Source organism: Staurois parvus, unplaced genomic scaffold (assembly GCF_062004578.1).
Source record: "Staurois parvus isolate SC_StPar_1 unplaced genomic scaffold, SC_StPar_1.0 ptg000155l, whole genome shotgun sequence".
Classification (NCBI taxonomy): Eukaryota; Metazoa; Chordata; class Amphibia; order Anura; family Ranidae; genus Staurois; species Staurois parvus.
The window spans coordinates 3,526,669-3,550,567 of record NW_028317951.1 but is presented as its reverse complement, the minus strand read 5'-3'; the positions used below and the strand labels follow the sequence as shown (position 1 = coordinate 3,550,567).

The window sequence follows — 23,899 nt, the reverse complement described above, 5'->3', positions numbered from 1 at the left end:
TACCTATACAGCTATGTCAACAGATACATCGTGGCTTGGGATCAAGCTCACTCAGGTGGCACTATAGGAAGTGACTTCCTATGATGGCACACGGAGAAGAGGAGGAACCCAGGTAAGCATAACATGTTTGAAAAGCTTCTTTGTAAAACAAAACAATCACTTTAAAAAGGGGGGTTGCCTTTATTGATACTTTAGCAATGAAAAAAGTTTTACTTTGGTTTTAAATTTACAGATTGAGTCACAATCTACCTATACATGTATTCAGTACCACAACGTGTAGTTTTACTTACGGCGACCTGCAAGTGCCTCCCCACCATGGTTTCTGGGCAGAACACCCATTTCTCAATCTCTATTGTGACATTTGAACCCAGAATCAACAAGTATTTTGGTACTTCCAGGATCCATTTGATAAAGAGTTGTGCAGATGTCTCTGCTTTTAAAAAAAATCTATTGTTTGGGGTTTTTAGGCAGTTTTCAGATTAGAATGTGTAAAAAATTGCCCCAAAACACAAAGTAGTTGAAGTACAAACAAAATGGAATCGTTTACGCCATACACATTTTAAGGTTTCTTGCTTACCGATTTAGCCTACCAACTCACCCAAATACCAGCCGACCAGCTTCCATTAACCAAAAAGCATTAAATAAGGCTCCAGTTGCAAATATAACCTAAAACATAAATAAATAGATGATAAAGCAAAAACTAGCATTTCCTCCCCCCCCCCAAGTTTTCAGTATTTTAGGATATACATGTAAACCATAAAGCAATTTATCTTCTGTGTTCTAGTTATTAAATAGTTGTTTCTGTGCATAAGTCATTCCATATGTTGGCTCTGTTTCATGTCCAATACTATTGCGTGAGCACTGTGAACATTGAAAGATGAACAAAAAAGCAAATAATGTGCTTGGGGGGGAAAAAAAAAGAAAAAACCTCAAAGTGGCGCGGAAAGTGTTGTGACTTATTTTTAACAGTAGTTTAGCAAGGATGCCAACTAGCAGACAGAGATACAAGAAGGATTCTACAACTTTGTACATGATATACAATTGTTATTCACTATAAAATCCCTGAGTTCATAGGCAGAAAAAGACTGTGCACCTCCTATGGTCAGTCCTCACTGGGCATAAAACCTCCTCTCTGCTTTAGGCCTCCAGTCAGTCACAAGCAGTGTCAAAATGAGAAATTCCAAAGAGAGGTGGGTTCTGTGTCAATGAACTCAGAGAAAAGGATTTTACAGCGAGTAACAAAAAATTCCTGTTTTCTCTTACGTTCATTGGACAGACACAGCGGCTTCTTTTTTATCTATGACTAAACAGGAATGTCCCTAAGCAGTGCCACATTGAGGGGTGGGCAAACCAACCAATAGAGAAGAAACCCAGGGCAATATGCCAATATTTCGAACCACCCCAAGGGATGCCCAAGAGTCCTAAACAGCTGCCTGCAAAACTTTGTGGCCAAAATTAGCATCGGAAGATGCGAAGAGAACTCTATAGAACTAAATGTGTGCAGACGACCAGGTCACCAATTTGAAAACTTAAGAGAACGGACACCTGATGTCGGAAAGCCCAGGAGTTGCTAACCACCTGTGTGGAGTTCGGTATAACAGGGAAAGGAGATTCCCGCCCTTTAATGTCATAAGTCTGCACAATTGTCTGTCGAATCTAAATGGGAAATAGTGGCAGAAGAGGCCAATAAGCCTTTTTTTGGACCATCCATGAGCACAAAGAATCAGACCTGCAAAAAGCTGCCATCATAGAAAGGTACACAAATCACACGAACCACACCCAGAGAGTGTAGAGCCACCTCCTTAAGAGGCGACAGCTGAGGACACCGAGAAGGAAGGACAATGTCCTCATTCAAATGAAAATCTGACACCACCATGAGCATAAAGGAAGGGGAAGGCCAAAGCATCACCTTGTCCTTGTGTAAAACTAGATAAGCCAGCTTACAGGACAAAGCTACCAGGGTGTCGGCACCCACAGAACAGAAAATGATAGTGACTAGGAAGGCAACTTTTTGTGAAAGTACAAGCAAGGGATATATCCGAAAGCTATCAAAAAGGCAGCTTCTGAAAAGTCAACAGAACTAAGTTCAAATCTCACTGTGGTAACAGGGACCGCACAGGGGGCATCATATTAAGAACCCCCTCAACGAAAGTATGAAACAAAGGATGCATGGCCAAGGGATGCTGAAAGAAAAAACAGCCAGAGCAGAGACTTGACCTTTGATTGTGCTCAACACAAGCTACGGATCCAAACCACGTTGGAGGAAACGCCCAAACCACCAAGAAGGAACCCCCAGACTTCACAGCAGACGATATAGGCTCTCCAGGTGCGATGATAAATCTTCCAGGAGGCAGACTTATGGGCCTTTAACAAAGTCAGAATGACCGAGTCAGACAACCCCATCACTCAGAACCTGGCTTTCAATAGACACACTGTGAAGCCAGTGACGGTAAAGCAGGATAGAAGGCTGGTCCTTGAGACAGCCAGTCCTCCTGAAGAGAGGGTCACCAGGGAGCACCTGCTTCCAAATGCACCACGTCAGCATACCATGGACGGTGAGGCCAGTCTGGAGCCACCAGGATGATGGGATCCCTTTGCTCCCTGTCCTGCGTAGTAGACGAGGAAGCAGCAAGAGGGTTGGAAAAGCGTAGGAGAGTTTTGTACTGGTCCCACAGCGCCACAAGCACATCTGCTTGAGGATCCAATAACCATTCCACGAACCATGGAACCTTCTGATTTACGCGATATGCCAGAAGATCAATGTGCAACGTCCCCCAGCGAAGGCAGAACTGATGGAACACCTCCAGATGTAGGGACCACTCGTCCTGATCCAGCGTCTGACAGCTGAGATAATCTGCTTACCAGTTTTCAATGCCTGGAATATGTACGGCAGACGGAGTCGGAACAAACTTTTCCACCCACTGCAGAATGTGAAACACCTCCAGTGCCGCTGCTGCACTCCTTGTGCCTCCCTGAGGATTGACATACTGCAGTGGCGTTGTCTGACGGAATCCTGGTCAGAAGACCCTTTAGGCGATCTGTCAAATATGTCAGTGACATCCTGATTATCCGCAGCTCCAGGACATTGATGGGCAATGAAGCTTCCTCCAGAGTCCAGTGATGCTGAGCAGACTGCAATGAATGAAGGAGGTTCACGAGTTCTGAAACATGCAAGCAGTGGGTGGGGGGGGGGCAAACCTTCATGCCGAGGAGTAGTTCTCCCCAGGCTTTGAGGATCTCTGGGGCCAGGAGTGCCTGGCACCGCCCGTGGGAGTTTTGAAGGGTTTGAGGCCTTTGGCTGGGGAGCCAATGGAAATAGAAATGCGCTTATGTGCCGTGAACACTAGCCCAGACTTCTGACGTGGTTCCTCACCCTTCTTGGCCTAAGAGGAAAGTACTCTTGCCACCCGTAAGGTTCTTGTAGCACCAAATAGGCAGTCGCTCTGAAAGAGCAAGTGCGCCAAGGCTTATTTGGAGGCCTGGTCTTCTGTCCAACACTTGAGCTAAAGAGCCCACCGGAGCACCACTGCTGAATAGGACAGTTTAGAGAGAAGTGGAACTGCATTAAGGGATGCGTCAAACATACTTTAATCCACAGAATTAGCACCATCGGAGGGCACAGGCGTAAAAAAAGGGGATCCCAACAAGGCAAGGGCATTAGTTCAAAAGACAACACTCCTAGACTCTTCTAGTAGCGAGGGGAGAGAAAGAACCCAGGGAGGACTAACCATCGTGACGAGCTGCCAAAGTCACCCACAAGAGGGGACCTCGCAGAACTGACCACACCACGGAGCACATACACACCACACCTTGTTCGGGGAAGGAAGGGGGCACGACTTACTGGTCCACAGGAGCGTGTGGGTAGGGCTCCCATAACAGATCCTCCTCTCCACCGAAGTGGGGGGATGTCGGCCTGGATAACACACTGACATGGGCTATAGGCGAACAGTCACGTGTCCCTGCGAGAATTTAACTCGCAGGCCGCCCTGGTCCAGCACGGGGCATAGTCGCAGGCAACCAAGCCTGGAGATCACTGTTCGTGCGTGCCCGCCCGCTGGTCAGACTGGGGTGACCACCGGGTCTACATTATCCAGCCCAGCCCGACTGTTGATAGATCTTTGCAGGAGAAATAAAACCCCAGGAAAAAAAAAAAAGGTTGTGTGACCGTAAGTCTCAGCAAAATGTCACGTCCATACTGAAGACACTAGGCAGAAATTACTGAAGGCCTATAGCACAGAGGGGGTTTTATGACCAGAGAGGACTGCCCAGAGGAGCAGAGTCTTTCTGCCTATTATCCTATAAAACCCTGTTTGGTCATGGATAAAGAAGCAGCAACCGTGTCAATTAACATAAGAGAAATGATATATAATATGTTATCAAATGTCACTCAGGTAAACACTAACTCTTAGAATTATATTGCCACCATCTGCTGTCCTGCAGTGTACTGGCAGGTTCCCATTTTACTTTGCTTGAAAAACACTGAAGACAGTTTTGTATACGGGAAGGAGGGGGGGGGGGGGGGGGGAGGTTATTTGATTAAGCAGGGATCCAGCAATTTTTCATGTACAATAACCCAACAGAAATCAGTTTTAGGTTACTACTTAGTCATCAGAAATACAGGTTCTCTAATATGTTTAATTTATTTTGTACTTTTGATGCTCAAGTAGACCTTTCTCCATTGGAAACCAATAGCCAAGTTCTTCTGTTTCTATCACAAATGGACAAGAAAGTACTACTTCCTTTTTTTAACCGCCTCCCACCCGCCATATAGTAATATGACGGACGCAAGGTGGTTCTCTCGTTCTGGGAGGACATCATATGACGTCCTCCCATTCTAACCGCACATGCGCAGCTCCTGGAGCGCACAGCGCGGCGATCGATGGTTCGTTGTGTTCCTCGGACACAGTGGATCACTGATCATGGAAAGAGCCGAAGATGTCGGCGCGGTCGTGATCAGCTGTGTCCAATCACAGCTGATCACATGTAAACAGGGAAATGCCGGTTATTGGCATTTCTCTCCCCACGAGCTGTCACGCTGACAGCTCGTGACGAAAGGAGAGTCGGTAATCGGCATTCCTCGGAGGGGACATGTACACAGATCAGAGCACTGATGATCAGTGTGCCCTGATGATCTGTGTAGCCCCAGCAGCGCCACTTGTCAGTGTCCATCAGTGCTAGCTCTCAGTACTCATCCGTGCCATATGAGTGCCGCCCATCAGTGCTGCCTCATTAGCGCACTTCAGTGAAGGAGAAAAATCACTTACTTACAAAATTTTATAACAAAAACTAAGAAAAAATGTTTTTTTCTACAAAAATTTTCAGCGTTTTTTGGTTTAAGAAAAAATAAAAAACCCAGAGGTGATTAAATACCACCACAATAAAGCTGTCAGAAAAAAAAAATGATAAAAGTTTCATATGGGTACAGTGTTGCATGACCGCCCAATTGTCATTCAAAGTGCAACAGCGCTGAAAACTGGAAATTGGCCTGGGCAGGAAGGGGGTATAAGTGCCCTGTAGGCAAGTGGTTAAAGGCCAACCAAACACAACAAAGTTGGGGGTCTTGTTGCACATGCTTAAATCAGCAATCAGGGAATGAGAGTTTTACTGACAGTAAATAGTATGACACTAAGAAATGCTTACCTGTCCAGCGCATACAAAGAGACTAAATATAATTGTTCCCAATCTACAGGGAGGAAAAAAAAAAAAAAAGTGTTAATTAACTGTGCATCTTAAAGCCCAATAAGTAGTCTAGTACATATCCTGGTAGCTAGATGCAAATTATTAAAAGTACATGCTTTAAAAGCAACTATACCTAAAATAGAAGATAAACTAGCAAAAAGGTTGAACACTCCGCAAAAGAGGTTTAGAGGTTCTGGTTTATTTTTTGAGACACAGAGCAATGTTAAGATCATCATGCACACTGAACGTTTTTGCTGCTGCTGTTTTTGGCTTTCGGCATTTTTTTCTATAGCCAGTAAACTCCCCAGCATGTCCTATGTGTCCATGCACACAGAATGTAATCTGCTTTTTTTGGCAGAGGCATTTTTTTGGCTGAAACAAAACCTAAAAAAACAAAAAAAAAAAAAAAAAAAAAAACACCCCAGAACGAGTAGGTTTCTAGGAGTTTTTTTTTTTAGCTGTAACGCAGAAAAACAGAATTTTTGGACTTTTTTTCAGCAAATAATTTTTTTGGGGTAAAAAAACGCTAAACACTAAAAACAGCAAAGATGGCAGAGAGTGGAAAAACATGGCTAAATGCAAATGCAAAACCGCTAAAAAAAAACTTGCATTTTTAACAGGACTTTACACAGATAACACTACCAGCGTTATTAGAGCGCCCAGAGTGCATGGAGCCTAAAGTGAAAATACTTGCAGCAGATTTCAGTGCTTCGATTCTGAATGCAAGCCTGTTCTGATCAGGCACAGATCAGAAACTTCCGAATAATAAATCTTGCCTGCCTACATATGCTTCCCATATCATCTGTAAGACAACCTATGACAGTGACAGATCTAAAGCAATATGAAGGTGGAGGGAAAGGCGACAGACAAAGCAACACTGCAAGCAGGTGCGTGAGCTTTGTAGATCAGAACTGCCTGACAAATGTAGACGGGCACTGATAGCTGTGCAGCTATATGCAGATATCCTTAGTGCCTTGCAGTTTATACCTTTCAGCAGATTGTTTTTTGGTACAGTGCAATAGTCACCAGTAACCAATCAGAATTAATCTGTTCTGACTGGTCATTTTTGGGTTACTGGGTTTTAATCCTAAAATCCAGGCAGCAAATAAATCACAAATACCCTGGAGTAGGCAAACTTAAGATATGTTGGAGTCATTTCTTTTCCAGATCTGTACAGTAATCTAAATGTGAAACTCTGCCTCTGCACAGGAGCTTCTGTAATAAAGACCACTGTTGCCCTCTCCACTTGTGCGGGGTGACTGGTCATGTATTCCTCAAAACAATTTCACCGTTTACATACACTGCTGTGTCATCTCGCATATATCAATCCAAACACAGCCCTACTTGGTATTACCGCGACACTTCTTCATGCTTGAACACTGCCCTGACACACCCTCTGCCCCCTCTTGCCCATACTATTTCTCCCTTTCCTATTCTTCTGGGAGTCTCTCTGCATAACTGTATGCTTTCCTTTTTCTTCCCTATATCATTACTTCTCTTTTCCTTATCGCTCTCTGGTTTATTTAGGAGTTATTGGGACTAATTGTCTGTAGATGTGTTTTATACATCCTTTTTGCTTGTCGTGATGTTGGATGGACTTGCCCATCACATCATTGTGTATGTCTTTTCCACGTTGTATATGTCTATCCACATATGCTAGCGACACCTTGATTTCATTAATGCACTGGCCATGTTGACACAGTTATTCTTCATGTGTCTTATTCTACAGGTGATTTATTCCTTCCTTTTTTTTGTATTTTAGTATCAATAACAGAAAATCTCTAATAAAAATATATTCAATCTAAAAAAAAAAAAAAAAAGAAGAAATTAATAGGGGCTATGTAGTCCTTTTGTTGAAAGTCTGCATACCCTTAATCTGTGATATTAGGCACTATTACTATTAAACAAATTAAAATGATCAACAGTACAGAATATCTAATACTCATAGTACTTACTAGTTGGACTAGAGGTGAACACCTCAATTGAATCCCTCCATAACAGTTTCTAGTGTGAATAGAAATACCTACCGAATTCCAAATACCCGGTCAATCAAAAATCCTCCAAAGAAACAAAGAACAACATTGGGCCAGGAGTAAAATGCATATAACTGCATGAAATTTGCTGTATTCACCTTCATGTCCTGTGGGGGGGGAAAAAAAAAAAAAAAAAAAGGAAGAATTATAGCTTATTATAACAACTGGTTGGGACATTAAGCTATATAATTTTTCACGGCTCTATGCACACTACAAATCCCACAGTCTATAGTCCATCTAGAACCTCATGCACACTGGACATTTTTTTCAGCTGCTCCTAGGGGAGACTGGCTTTTTAATTTTTCCTATCTCTAAATGCCCCTGCATGTTAGCCTATGTATCTATACACTCATTAAAAAGGAGTTTATAGGCATAGGCATGAAAAAACCCACTGCCAATGCATCCAGGAGCAGCAGTGTTTTGGCAGGAAAAACACTTGATGCTTGCAGACGTGTGTAAATGCTAGGTGCGTTTAGTGCTTGAGTGTTAATTCATTTCAATGGGCAGAATTATTATTCTGGCCATTGAAATTAATTACTGCCCAAATGCTTGACGCGGCTAAGTGTGCCAAATTGAAAGATGTCTAGGAGAGCTATAGAAACGTCCTATGTGCATGAGGCCTAAGAGCGAGAAAGAGAGAGTGGATGGACACCTAACAGGAAGAAGTCAGATTGCAACAGAAACCAAAAATTAAAAAGAAATTTGGAACAACTAAAGAACGTAGTTTGAGTTAAGAATACATAGTTGAACAGATTTCTGGGGTTTTTTTTAGCCAGAGTTTACTTTAAGTGAGGGCTGATGAACTCACCAAACACCATAACTGAAAATGTTTATTTACTTTTCTTGAGTATCTTGGTAGGGTACAAAGTTTCAAAATGTTAGCACAAGGACAAGCGCACTAAATTTTTCTTCCCCCCAAAGCACAGGCTTTCATGTCTTTTTGTAGGAAAATGTAGAAATGTAGAATAGTTTTAGTCAGTTTTGTTTTAAAGTCCATCTGCTGTTCTACTCCTACAGCTAAAATACACCAATCCAGGTATCCACTTTAAAACATACCTCAGTAGGAAATGAAACCAAATGGGAAAAAAAGGTTAGGAACATAATCTGGATTTTATTCTGTCCCCATCACATCATGTCTGCTTGACGGGTGTTTGAAAGAACATAGGACACAGCAGGAAAAAACACAAATGCCCCCATTTTATTTAAAAAAAAAAAAAAAAAAAAGAAATCTCAGTAGATATAACACACACACACACACACACACGTAAATGCTATAGCTTTCACGTAAACCAATTAATTTACACGTATTGGGATTTTTATTTTTTAGCAGACATGTAGCAGAATACATTTTGGCCTAAATTTGTGACAAAATTATTTTTTTTTTTATTGGACGTTTAATAGCAAAAAGTCAAATATATTTTTTTTGTCAAAATGGTTGGTCTCTTTTTTTTTGCTATAAAAAAAAAAAAAAAAAAAAAAAAAAAAAAAAAAAAAAAAACACAACACACACCACGGCTCAGGTGATCAAATACCACTGAAAAAAAAGCTCAAATCGTGGGGGGGAAAAAAAAAAAGGACAAAATTAATGCAGCATTGCATGACCATGCAATTGTCAGTTAAAATAACATGGGGCCGTAATGCAAAAAAAGGCCTGGTCAGGAAAGGGGGGGTAAATCCTCAGGAGGGCATGTGGTTAAATTACAAGTGACATTCATAATAGGGTGCATCTAAAAACACTCTACTAATGCATTAATACTACAAAGCAGTGCTACGCATTAATCAAATTAAAAAATAATTACCTGCACTTCGTAGATAACAAAACTGGAGGTAATTAGGATCAACTCCAAGTTTGTGTACAGGGACAGGCTGAGTTCCAGTCCCTGTACACAGAGTAACAGAGCATCACATCTGTCACAGCTACCCTCTTCCCTACCAACTTTGTTAAGGTGATAAAAGTTTTTTTTTTTTTTTTTTTTTTTTAACATGTCATACTTGCCTGCTCTGCGCAATGGTTTTGCACAGAGCAGCCCCAATCCTCCCTCTTGGGGCCTGCACTCCTGGCTCCTTCCCTGTGTTGAATGCCCCCAAGGCAAGCAGCTTGCTTGTGCATACTCGTTCCCGAGCCATCTGTGTGTCTATAAGACACAGAGAGCGCAACTCGGCCCCACCCCTAATCCCTCCTCACTGGCTGTGATTGACAGCAGTGGGAGCCAAATGGTTAGCGATTAGCTGTCTTCACTATACAGACAGGTGTTGCAGACATGCACAAACAGCAGGAAGGAGGAAAAACAACAGCCCTTTGGAAACAAGTACAATGAAAAGACAACTGTCAACAAGAGAAATCTGTAGAGTAACTATAGAAAACACTTACCAACTGGACCTGTGTTTGTAGTGCTGCTGGATTGTCATAGCAGAAATAGCTACCTAAAAATGAAAAAGTTAAGTCACAAAAATTTAGAAAATGCAAAATGAAATAAATTCAGTATAAGCTTATGCACTACCTGCACATTCTTTAAGCAGCTACTTCGTAAACCCAAATCCCATAATGCAATGCAAGTTTCAGATGTTGTCTGGTTCTTTAGCATTTGTCCACACACAGCTATCTCAAGTACTCCTGAGTTGATGCAAAAAGTGACTGATATTTTCTGTTTATGTACGCCCTCAAATTACAATTAATCAGGACTGTTGATTGTTCAACTACAGTGCAGCCACTGCACTGTAGGGTGGAGGTGGTGCACATGCTCCATTTCCAGAAAGAAGAATCAAAGTGGGTGGAGTACAGGGTAGCAACAACATATGTTTGCATTCAACATCAGCCCCACTTTCCTTTATATTAAATTTAGCATAAAGGTACAATATTTCAATTATTTTATAGCTAGAGTCCCCCACCCTAGTGACTTTATATTTCTCTGCAACCACTTCTATCACCTAATCAAAAATGTATATGAACAGCATACAAGGCATTTTGTGAATCAGAGTGGAAAGGACAAGGAGAAAAACTATCACTGCTCTGCATGAGAACCAAAACTAGCAGTCGCAGTGCTGGAAGAGTGGAATGTATTGTATTTGGAAAGAATGAATGGTCATTTCTATGGTAATAGCAGCAATTCTGAACCTATAATACTTTCAGCAATCTGGACTTCAATTTCTCTGCATGTGCTCAAGACAGCCCAAGTCCTGGTCTGAAAACCAAACGGTGAATTTTATAGGTATGCATGCTGTCAGAAACATACAAGTAAAAAGAATCATGAATGCCTAGATTGCTAAACTGCACAATTTCAAGCAGATGAGATACAAACATTCCCCCCTCCCCCCCCCCCAACAAGTTATTTCCCTAATCTACAGGCCAGGACAAAAGTTTTGAGAATTACACAAATATCAATTTTCACAGTCTGCTGCCTCAGTTTTTATGATGGCAATTTGTATACAGTGGTGTGGAAATTTTTGAAAAAACTACTTGTCTAGGGACTAAATTCATGTCCCAATCTACTTTTCCAGATTAAATAAAAATGAAATTTTAGCCAAAACGATTTAAATCTGAGGAATGTTTTGGGCTCTTAAAATCAAAAAGGGGCTTTATGGTGACAAACAGCACAATGTTAAAAAATAATAAACGTTTATCTCCTCCTCCCCTCCCTGCCTGCCTGTCTCTAGCACCACACCCAGGTACTAGCAGGGAGGGGAGAGTGTAATGAGCACTCATTGGGTGCTAGTCAGGAAAGGGGAGTGTCAGGCTTATCCTTTATCCCTTTTGCTACCACAGCATTGTTATGTTTTTTGCGCACATTTAAAAAATTATGTTGGGGCTGAAGATTACACAAAACCCCCAAACATATTACTCTTCACCCTAGAGAATAAAATAGTGGTAGTTCCAATTTTTATGTCGCATGATAGATATTACCGCAAAGTGTCAGTAAAAAAAATGCACACAAGTTAATTTTAGGGCACAAAAAATAAATAAATAAGCCTTTTTTTGTAATAGAAAAGATAGGTTGCACCAAGAAAAACAGATATCCAACATGTCAAAACATTACATTTGTGTGTGCTCGTGAAATGGCGACAAACTCCCATACCCTGTATTCACTCCCCTTCCTGACCAGGCCATTTTTTACGTTATGGCACTGTGTTACATTAACTGACAATTGCATGGTAATGCAACTCTGCACCCAAATGAAAAATTTCCCCCCACAAATAGAGCTTTCTTTTGGTGGTATTTGATCACCTGTGTATTTTTAGAGCTATAAAAAAAAAAAAAAAAAAAAAAAAAAAAAAAAAACACAATTTTGAAGAAAAAAAAATGGCAGGAGTTTATTTTCACCCATAAATCTTCTGTATCTAATTATATACAGGAAAAAATTATAAAATTGCTTTCTAGATGGGACCAGGACCCGGTTTCCATTTGCCGTATCTTCCCCTCCGCTTCAGATGTTTGCTGGTGCTGTCTCAGGGAGAGAGGAATGCATCTACATGTATGGTGGGATTGTGATCTCATCAGCCCTCTCTGGTCTAAGATTTTTCAAATATATTCTGATATATTTGAGGACTCCCTCACTCCATCTCCCAAAATTGCGCTATTATCCACACTACCTGGTACTATCAGATCACAAAAAACGAATCTTCTACAGCAGGGCTTGAAATTTCCGCTCGCCCAATGCGAGGGAAAATCCCTTTGTGGCGAGCACAGATGGAGTGGGTGGCTTGCAATGAGATTCCCAGGCATTGATTTGCGTTCCACTTGTGCTCCCTCGTTGTGAAGCAGACTGCCGGTTTCTTCTTCTTCGCCGCGGGGGACACGAGGCCCACTCTCCACCGCTTTCGGGGAAAATGACTTGTGTATGGCCAGCTTAAGGTGAGCTGCTTGCATGCACACTACAGGTCGTTACTCATTGTCACAGTTAGAATGGAGCACCACTCAATTGTTTGAAGTTTTGTATAGAGAGAAAGGGCTAGAACCTATGTATTTTACTGTTGTCTGTATCTGGCGAGATTACAAAGACTAGGAAATTGGGCATAATGCCCCACCATTTACACTGTTTTTGCCAACATCCCAAATATTGAAACAGACAACTATGGAAATATCTCCCTGGGACTTTGAAAGGCAAAAAAAATGTCTACACAGGTATAAAACAATAAAATGTTTATTGCAACAAATTATTTTTTGATAAAAAAGAAATTGAAAGACTCAGTGAGGTTGAGCTGCAGTAGAACAATGTATGACTTAAAAGTAGAAAACATACACAGTGTGCATATCCTGAGAGTCTAATTATTTCAGACTGTCCAGATATGCACATTGTGTATGTTTTCTACTTTTAAGCTTTAAGGGGGCATGGTTGGGGGCGGTCCTGGGCAAGGTTGGGTAGGGCAACTGGTGGAGAGTAAGGTTTGTGCCTGGCTAGTAGGTTTAGAGTCAAAATTTTAAGCCCTGTCTACTGCTTTTCCTTCTCGGCCCACCAACTCATTTCCAGATTTTGGAAAACTACAACCAGTCCACTCCCATCTCTTTGGGTAGATATTTTAAACTATACTATGTTAATGGAAAAAATGCAGGCAGCCGAAATGGATTCAAGGGTGAAATGTAATTCTTTATGGTCAGCCTGGAGTCAGTACTCTGAGAATTTAGGGAATACGTTTTAACCACTCCCATGGTTTTGGTTTCTCCTTAGCTATGGGGTGAAAGGAATTGGATTGATAGGACTCTTCCCTCTGTCCCGTTGTGTCCCTGTACCCTTCCCTGCCCATGCTATTTCTATTCTTCTTGGAGACTGTCCCTGCTTAGCCTCTCTCTTTCTTAACCCTTTTTCATATTATTCTTTTCTCTGATTTATTCAGGAGTTATTGGGACAAACTGTCTGTAGATGTTGTGTTTTGGCCATCTTTTTTGCTTGCTGGGATACTGGATAGAATTGCTCTTCACGTTATTGTGTATGTCTATCTACATCGTATATGTATATTTACATCTGTTAAAATCCTGTTTCTTCAATAATGTACTGGCTGCACTGGCCATATTGACACTGTTACTCTTTATGTGTCCTGTTCTGCATTTCAAGTTTTTCTTGGTGCTTTTGTACAAGTAAAAAAAAAAAAAAAAATTTTAAATCAAAAAACTTAGTCATAAATTTAGGCCAAAATGTATTCTGCTACATGTCTTTGCTATAAAAAAAAAAAAAAAAAAAAAAATATGTGAAAGTTATAGCGTTTACAAATGGCAGTGTATACACACTGGAATTTTTATTTTATTTTTTACTAGTAATGGCGGCGATCAGCGTCTTATAGCGGGACTGCGGCAGGCATTCTGACACTGGGGGGGGGGGGGGGGGGGGGGACTGAGGGTGTCACTGATATCCCCAGTGACACCAACACAGTGATCAATTGTAAAAAAAAACTGACACTGTACTAATGGCACAGCAGAAAAGGGTTAACATCTGGGGTGATCAAAAGGTTAACTGTGTGCATTTTACTATGGGGCTGTGTCTGTGCTTTCCACTGTAAGCACACTGAGCCATACAAAGCAGTGTGCAGCAGCTGACAGAGGAAAGAACTGTATTGTTTACATACAGTTCTCTTCCCCGTCGGTAATACTCGGTGATCACCGGGTGCCGACAAGTAATCATTGGTTTGACAGGCAAGGATGACGGCGCGGGTAGGGTTCACACATGCCCCCTACCCAGAGATGCAAAATCAAATAACATAGATGTTATTTTGTGCACCCCTACCGCCCTGTAGCAGTATTTCTGCTATAGGTTGGCGGTAAAGCAGTTAAAGCCACTTACAGGTCATCAGTATAGTGTACGGAGAAGGTCTCATGCTAGAATTTTTTCTCTTATCCTGGTGTGAGCAGCAATATGCAACATGTGTATAGCAAACGACGGTTTCATGCGTAGGCGCTCCAGCGCGTGCTTTTACGTGTATATGTGCGTATATGGGGGGGGCCTTCAATTTTTTTTGTGAGGGTGATGTTATGTGCTTGGGTGTAGCTTTCATTTTTTACAATATTTGTTTTCATTGCATAAGGGACAAAGTTCACTGTAGGGGGCTGTGTAGAAGCAATCAGCGGAAGCGCTGCCGCATATATGCTTCCATCTGACAGGTGAGCTCTGCTGCTTGCCCGCAGCAGGGCTAAAGGTTAAAAAAAAAAAAAAAACAACTACCTGTCCTAGGCATCAGGCGATATAAATTCAACATCCCTGGTATATACTCCAGAATGTTATGAAGAGTGATCAGATGAATTGCAAAGTCACTCTTTGCCATGAAAATTAACTTAATCCAGGAAAAAAAATAAACCCCACCACCATTTCCATTGCATTTCAGCCCTGCCACAAAAGGACCAGCTGACATGTCAGATATTCGCTCGTTAACACAGGCATCAGTGTTCAGGACAAGGCTGGAGATCACTCTGTCATGTTGATAGAGTTAGAATAACAGACTGGAAGCTTTAAAAAGGAGAGTAGTGCTTGAAATCCTTGTTCTTCCTCTGTTAACCATGGTTACCTGCAAGGAAGCACGTGCATTCATCATTGCCTTGTACAAAAACCGATTCACAGGCAAGGATATTGCTGCTACTAAGACTGCACCTAAATCATCCATTTATCGGATCATCAAGACGTTCAAGGAGAGAGGTTCAATTGTTGTGAAGGCGGCTTCAGGGGGCCCAAGAAAGTCTAGCAAGTGCCAGGACCGGTTCCTAAAGTTGATTCAGCTGTGGGATTGGGGCACAACTAGTGCACAGCTTGCTCAAGAATGGTGTCAAAGTCACTTCTCTCCAGGAAAAACATCAGGGACAGGCTCATTCTGCAAAGAGTACAGGGATTGGACTGCTGAGATAAAGTCATTTTCTCTCATGAATCCTCTTTCCGATTTGGGCATCCGGAAAAAACCTTATCCGGAGAAGAATAGTTGAGCGCTACCATCAGTCTTGTGTCATGCCAGTAGTAAAGCATTCTGAGACCACTCATGTGTGGGGTTGCTCCTCAACCAAAGGAGTGAGTTCATTCACAATTCTGCCCAAGAACACAGCCATGAATAAAGAATGGTACAAAAACATCATCTGACAGCAACTTCTCACAACCATCCAAGAACAGTTTGGTGATGAACAATGCTTTTTTCCAGCATCATTGAGCACCTTGCCATAAGGCAAAAGTGATAATCAAGTGGCTTGGGTAACAAAACATCAAAATTTTGGGTCCATGACCAGGACACTCCCCAGACCTGAATCCCATTGAGAACTTGTGGTCAATCCTCAAGAGGCGAGTAAACAAAAAAAAAACTCCATCAATTCTGACAAATTCCAAGCACTGATTATGCAAGAATGGGCTGACATCAACTCTGGGGCACTAATATTTACTACCACTGAGTTGGTGTCAGTGGAAGTAAAATATTAGTGCCCCAGAGTTGGTGCCAATGGGAGAAATATTGCCACAGAGTTGGTGTCCATTGCAAGAATGGTACCCAATCAATGGTGTAAGTTGGAAGAATAGTGACCCATCATTGGTGTCAGTGGGAGGAATAGTGCCCCATTGTTGGTGTCAGTGGGAGAAATTATTTTCCCATTATTGATGTCAGTGGGGTCCCAAGGGCCAAATAAATGTATGCCAAAGGGCCACATTCGGAGACCAGTGCACTATACTAATGAACCCGTTGAGTATCCTTGCCCATGTTTTCTTAGAAAATAAACTGAATTACATTGACCAAAAAGAAATATGATCTTCTCTATTAGATTTTAGGCTGTATTTTTGTTGATTTGTTATGAATTAATCTGATAAGCCTCATGTTCTACTTTGGCCAACGCTGTGGAATAGTATTCAAATGTCTGACTGCGGCACTCAAAGTAAGCACTAAGGATCTAATCTAAACATTCTTTTCTGATATGAGCTGGGAGGGGACCGATATTAAAACGTCAGTAAAACATCACAGGAAGGGTGTAACCGCACAGAGAGAAAATCCTCCCAAGTTTCTCATGTCAGATTTGATAAAAAGAAAGCTGCCATGCAGATACATTAGCAACATTCCTCTTTCAAAGATTGCACTGCAGACTTGGAATGGTTGTGTCAGTCGTGTGAACTCTTTATTGCAATTTTATCAAAGTGCAGTTTAGTATTTGCAGCTTTCTTTATATTTACACATAAATATTCCATCCATGTTAGATAACTTGTCACTTGAAGCCACAATTGTTGAGCTGTTTGTTTTCTGGGCCACATACCAAGTTTCTTGACTGACGACATCAAAACTTTACCAATAAAAAAAAAAAAAAAAAAAACACATGTTCCAGTACTAGGCTCCCAGGAGCCTGTACTTTTCAACAGTGACGTGATGATATAAAGCAACCAACTATAGATTACTTGCAGTACCATTGATTAACTATAATGTATATGATAAGCAGCAGTTTGTAAAATAATTCAGTCTTTGAATAAAACAGTCAACTGACCTATTATTCTTCAGGCTCATTAATAAAATATACCACAACAAAGCACTAGGCTAATCCTTTATTAACTGCATTAAAGACTCCAGCTGCCCTTTCCCTTGTAATCCACTGTTTACCTACTTAATACCTAGGCATATCCCTCTGTGTGTTCATGAGAGTGGGGGAGGTTTCTAGGAAAATCCTAAGCGCTCACTATGCATTGGTTCTTTCACAAAAACAGGGACACCGTAATGCAGGCCATAGACGGGTCATTTGTCAACGCCGCTATTCGCACCATTAGTGGGGCCATCCCGTCGGCTGTTTTTTGCGGATCTTCTCATCTAGTTTTATCGGTCATGCTGGAAAAATCGGTGGCAGCATCAGCAACGGGGCCGACCGATTTTCTGTTTATCGGCCGATAAACTATTAGGTATGACAACCAATCAACGTCTAGCTTTAATTATTAAAGCTTAAGGACTTGCTTACACAAGCTTTGCCCTCAGGAGAGTAAATCAAAGCAAATAATTTTTTAGAGGGTGTTTGACAAGGGGTGAGATGGCATTCTGTCACTTCTGAGACAAATCGCAGGGATTCCACTTAGATTGTAAGCTCTAACAACCAGGGTCCTCTGTTTTCTCTGGTACTAAATTGTATTGCAACTGTAATATCTACCTTTCTTTTGTAAAGCACTGCGCAAACTGTTGGTGCTATATGAATCCTGCATAATAATAAATCCGACTGGTAATATGCTGTTGACCAACAGGAATTGCTTTGATCCATCCCAGAAGCCAAAGGGGAATCATTCCCCTTGATGAAGCCACGTGACCTGGTGGCGCAACACGTAGGGGAGGGGCTTTGACGATACGACACTCAATTGTTCTATAGTGACACCAGCTGGCTACACGTAGGACATCACCACTGCTAAAATTCAGGAGGCAATTTATTGCATAAAGCGCTTCTGTATATTGATCATGTGAATGTACTACTTTATACTAATAAATGAGTGTTTAAGGATAAAGCACTATGATCTGGTTATTCTCTCAACATACCCACCGATGGAGGAGAGCCACTAGATGAGCAAAGGGGATCCTATTCAGCTGGATACCATCCCACCTGGCCACAGCACATAAACTGCAAGGTGGGAGCTTCACTGTTCTGAGTGGACGTTCAGGAACGTCCTTCAGAACATGCAAACAAACGCAGCCTCATGCTCTTGGTTTGCCTGTGTCCCTTGGATACAGCGCAACACCGCTCGGCAGAAGGTCCCTCTGATTGGCCCTTTTGATCACATGACGACTGTGCCCAATCACAGCCGTCATGTGATGTCAACAAAGCCGCCATTCACTTGATCGGCTCTGCCTCTCCTCACACAGAGCCAGTGCCGATCAGCGAGTACACACAAGCACATCGCCCACACATCACTCTGTTACCGTGCGCCACATCTGTCACGGTGCACCAGTGATCCACATCCATCACGGTGCACCAGTGTAAAATTCACATCTGCACCAGTGATCCACATCTGTCCGTGTACCAGTGCTCATCCACTTTTGTATCAACATCTGTTACAGCCTACCAGGGTCAAATCCACATCTGTCACAGTTTACCAGTGTCAAATAAACATCTGTACCAGTGAACATCAAAATGTCCAAAATATTATACACCAGCAAGGAGGCTTTCCAGATACTGACTATGACGGACGATAGTGGTGGGGAACTCTCTTTGTCAGACTCAGATTATGAGTACGAGCCAACTGAAAGCAGTGGGTCAGCAATGGATTCTGAGGAGGAGAGTCCAAACAAATAGGTGATGATCAGTGTACATGTCCCCTCCGCAGAAACCAGATTACCAGCTCTCCTCTCGAGCTGTCAGCGTGACAGCTCAAGAGGAGAGAAATGCCAATAACCGGCATTTCCCTGTTTACATGTGATCAGCTGTGATTGGACACAGCTGATCACATGACTGTGCCGACATCTTCGGTTCTTTGCGTGATTGGTGATCTGCTGTTTAAAGTGCCCCCATCCCCCCGTTCTCCCACATAGTGGTGAACGCATACGTAGGCTATGCCCACATATGTAAATGGTGTACAAACCATACATGTGAGGTATATCAGAGCAAGAGCAATAATATTCGCACTAGACCTCCTCTGTAACTTTACACGGCTAACCTGTAGAAAGTTTTAAAGCATCACCCATGGATATTTTTAAGTACTGCAGTTTCAAGACATTCCACGAGCGTGCGCAATTTTAAAGCGTGACATTTGGGTATCCATTTACTCGCCATAACATCCTCTTTCATATTTTACAAAAATAAATTGGAGCATATATTTTTTTTTAATCAAAGTATTTTTTACCAAAAAATATATATTCATTTTTAAAAACTGTGCATTTCGTTTTAGGCCAAGTGCGTTATGAATTTTCATTACCAGAATTTTCATTTTGGTGCACCACTAGGAAAAACCATTCCTACTTTCACTTTATATGAAAGGTATGAACAAAACCCCTCAATAAGCACACAAGCAGCAACAAAAACACAGGGAAGGAAAGTTTTGAAACCCTTCAACAGGCAGCATTTACAACCTGATAGAGTTTCTAACCAGAGCCATGCTGATCATGTTCTTCTACCTCACTCATTGTCATTGAGCAGCCTGGTATGGACTCTCTGGCCTCAGTTCCACACCCTCACTGTGCTCCTATTGAATGAAGATTCCTCATTTGGGGGGGGGCACATCTCTCTCATGCTCGTTCACACCATAGTGCAGAGACATGAGTATTTCTTCAAGCGTTCTGCAAGAGCACAAAGAAAAACAATTGCTCTCTATGTGCCCTGTTCACACATTAGGATCATGAACAGATTTTCTCTGTTCAGGAATATGCAACGTGCATACATATTTCTGCTTGGGGAAAGAAAAAAAAAAAAAAAAACACATTAACATTGTGGTGTGAACAGGGCACACAGAGGACAACTGGTTTCTTTGGAATTGTACATGTTCCTGCACAGAAAAAGAAAAAAAAAAAAAAATACAGCAGTGTGACCATGCATGAAAAATGTAAACCAGTTTCTCTGCAAGTGAAATCTGTGCGATATTTCCATCATTTTTTATGCACGCATTGTATGAACAAGGCCTTAGAGCAGGGTTTCTCAACCAGGGCTCCATGGAACCATAGGGTTCCTCCAGAGGTTAACAGGGGCTCCTGGAGAAATTTCTGCCTCTCATAAGTTTCCACTGAGACCATTAATCTTTTTAGCCATCTGTAAGTGGGTAAATCTTCTCAGTATTCTCCCCACTGACAGTCTCACTGAAGTATGAGTTGTAGAATAATTTTTAGCAGGAGTTCCCTGAGGTTTTCAAGTGGTTTACGGCTGAAAAATCAGCCATAACCCCAGTACCGTTTTTTTCAGTGGACGGCTGGCTTTCACATCAAAGCTGTCCTAGTAGCTTGAGTCGCTGGTTTGCTTTCCGTAGCAGTGGGAGGGGAATGCTGACCCCCCCCACCGCTGTTAACTGCGGCTGGCCCAAGAAACGATCCAACGGTACAGCCTCCTCAAGATGGCAGCAATGAAAGACTATGGTCTTTGATCACCTCTATCATGATGGAGGATCCGTCCGTCAGCAAAAGACGTCAACATTTTTTTTTTGTTTTAAGCAAAAAGCCCCCCCCCCTCCCAAAAAAAAAATATAATTTTTTCTCTTTTATAGGTAAAGAAGAGGTTTAAGGTATTTTTTACCCCAGATCTCTTTTTAAAGGAGGACCTGTCATGCATATTCCTATTACAAGGCATGTTTACATTCCTTGTAATAGGAATAAAAGTGATATTAAAAAATAAAAAGTTTAAAACGCCCCATCCCACCATTTCTTTCAGGTACTTGTATATCGCCATCAATTTATGCAGCACTTTACATATATATTGTACATTCACATCAGTCCCTAACCCTCAAGGGGTGTACAATCTAAGGTCCCTATCTCACATTCATACATACACTTTTTTTTTTTTTTTTTTTTAAGTCCGCGGAACTGCGAAAAACCCGCAAGTGAACAAAAACGTGCCAGTGCAAAACCAACACAAAAAGTGCACTTAGGATTGTGCTTTGTCCACCACCCCGAAGGGGTAGGATCTCTACCCTGATCCCCCGAGGCACGAAGCTCCTGACAGGGACTAAGGTTCCCATGTGGTCCACCTATCCAAAGGGCCTGGCGGACCCCTTTCCTTGTGGCTAGCCTAAACCAGCCACCAAGTACTTGGTAAGGGGGCTCTCCTGAAGAGAAGCCACCCTAGGGACAGGGGAGGAAGGAACCAAAAGGCCACACATCCTCCCCCTAGACTTCAGGGTAGGCCCGAGGACCCACACTCTACAATTCGTGAGGAAAAAAAAACACACACAAGTGAAAAGTGACAAAACGTGGGAGAAAAATAAGTTAAATAAAAAAGTGGCCATACAATTGTGCACTGGCTAGGCCCTGAGGCCCGTAGCATAAAAATTGCCCTGGACTTAGCCAAAAGGCCTAAAATGCGCAGTGCAGAAAAAGTGTTTAGAACAGTGACCATGTGCACATTTCACACGTGGGATCCCATCCCCATGTGCTACCAAGAGCACCCCTGAGGCAACCACTCAGGGGGCACTGTTCCGCAGACTTTCTGCCTCCCCGGCCCCTGGCCAGACAAGGTAGATCCGTTCGAACCAGGAGGAACTGGGCCCCTCTGGTTTACCAGGGGGAATTACTCCCGGGCCCCAACTGCCTGTGTGCGCCTCGGTTTCTGTTCCAGCCTGTACTAACCATCAGGACCCCCATCCTACCAGCAGGGGTACTATACAACCAATCATCTCCACATTCATACATACTAGGGCCAATTAGACAGGAGACAATTCACCTACCAGCATGTCTTTGGAATGTGGGAGGAAATTGGAGTACCCGGAGGAAACCCACGCAGGCACAGGGAGAACATGCAAACTCCAGGCAGGTGGTGCCGTGGTTGGGATTCGAACCGACGACCCTAGTACTGCCAGGTGGAAGGGCTAACCATTTAGCCACTGTGCTGCCCACCATGCTCACGTGCACACATATGTAAATTACGCATACATAAACTGTGTTTGCAGCACACATGTGAGGTATCACTGCAATCGTTAGATCGAGAGCAAGAATTAAAGCTGAACAGGTAAGGTATCTATTTTCACGCCGTACCTTCCTCTTTCATATTTAAAAAAAAAAAAAAAAACAATTGGGATATATTGTTTTTGGTTTTAATTTACTAAAGTGTATTTTTTTTCTAAATAAAACTGCATTTGAAAAACTGCTGCGCAAATACCATGTGACAAAAAATTGCAACGATCGCCATTTTGTTCTCTAGGATCTTTGCAGAAAAAAAAAATAGAACATTTGGGGGGGGGGGTCATAAGTAATTTTCTAGAAAAAAAATAGATTCAAACTTCATAAAACGTCATAGCAAACGCTTGGTCTTCAAGTAGATGAATACTAGCGCTCAGGTTTACACACACAGATGTACATTTCAAATTGTAAAATGTTACTTTTTGAACGATACACGAGTACGTATGCAAACAAGCGGCAGGGTTTCTAAGCGCACAGCCACATACAGCGTCTGATATATCTATGGGAAAGAATACGCTCCCAGGAGTCAGGACAACAAGCAGGTTTACTCTGGACGGATATACACCGAATACAAAGGAGTGTGCAAGACCCCTAAAAGTAACACATACAGAATTACTCTTCAATGAACTCTACTGGAAACAAACAATAAAGTGTCTCCATTGACTTCCGCATTGTATTGTACTGGTGTACAGAGCAGTAATGTGAATATACCCCCCTCCCCCACAGGAACTTCTCCCATACGTGTAGCCCCACCATGCAGGCAGCCGACCTCTCCCCACACTACACTGCTTACCGAAGCCTAGAAAACACATGAGAATCAGCACCACCGCACGATGGGCGAAACGATTGGGGTCACATATAGCCGGCATCTTTCCCTGCTGTGTGCTGGCGGAGCCCCCATCTGATCCTTCGGGGAGCAGCGCTTCTTCCTCCTCGTACCCCGCCATATTGGCTACAATCTAATCACGTGATTGATCAGCGTGGTCACATGCTCCGCTCTCATGTGACTAGTCCGCCTCAGTGTAGAGGGCGTGTGTAGTGTTCTCTGAGTACAGCTACATGAGGAAGTATAGTGTGCTCGCTTGTACTGAATGGATTTTATGGAGACATAGTTGGAATATTTACGTTTAGTCAGCATACCATAATTGCAGAGGATTTGTGGTCATAGACCATGGGGACTGCCCAGGGGTGGACTGACCATTTGGAAGCTCTGGGTCAGTAGGGGGCCCCATGAGATGCCCCTGGAACCTTTTTCATAGGCTTTTTTGTGCAAGGACACAGGGGCCCCATCATCCCCTATTGCCCAGGGGCCCCATGATTTGTCAGTCCGCCCCTGGGACTGCCATTAACTGGTCCCTGGATTGGAAACAAAATGTGTTCAGGCAGCCTCTAATTCACACTCCTATAACCCCAAGGCTGCCCGAGAATAGGTTTGCCACCTCATCCCTTTAAAACCGAATACATTTTAATCACACAGTGCAGATAAGGCACTGAGTTTAGTTACCACCGTAGCCTCCCTACTGGTCTGATTATGTCAGTATTTCTGTGCTCAAAGTGGTGCTTTTTTTGCATGGAAATATGAAGGGCAGCACAATGGCTAAATGGTTAGCACTTTCGCCTGGCAATCCTAGGGTGATTGGTTCGAATCCCAACCATGGCACCTCTTGCCTGGAGTTTGCATGTTC

At 42.5% G+C, this 23,899-nt stretch overlaps 1 protein-coding gene and 1 long non-coding RNA gene across 3 annotated transcripts in view; one reads left to right on the top strand and one right to left on the bottom strand.

The window, feature by feature from the left end:
* MFSD1 (major facilitator superfamily domain containing 1) overlaps positions 1-23,172 on the bottom strand; it is a 78,305-nt gene extending 55,133 nt beyond the window's left edge. For both annotated transcript variants that reach the window (XM_089675423.1, XM_089675424.1), the window contains exons 1-5: positions 23,008-23,172; positions 10,084-10,136; positions 7,707-7,819; positions 5,641-5,683; positions 599-666 (exon numbers count right to left, since the gene is read on the bottom strand). In XM_089675423.1, the coding sequence (XP_089531549.1) occupies positions 599-666; positions 5,641-5,683; positions 7,707-7,819; positions 10,084-10,136; positions 23,008-23,161 (431 nt within the window). In that variant the 5' untranslated portion in view covers positions 23,162-23,172. The remainder of the gene's footprint in view (positions 1-598; positions 667-5,640; positions 5,684-7,706; positions 7,820-10,083; positions 10,137-23,007) is intronic.
* On the top strand, positions 23-18,127 carry LOC149463251 (uncharacterized). The gene is made up of 2 exons (XR_016312455.1): positions 23-112; positions 17,873-18,127. It is a non-coding gene; the product is annotated as an uncharacterized LOC149463251 (long non-coding RNA).
* Positions 23,173-23,899: the final 727 nt, after the last annotated feature.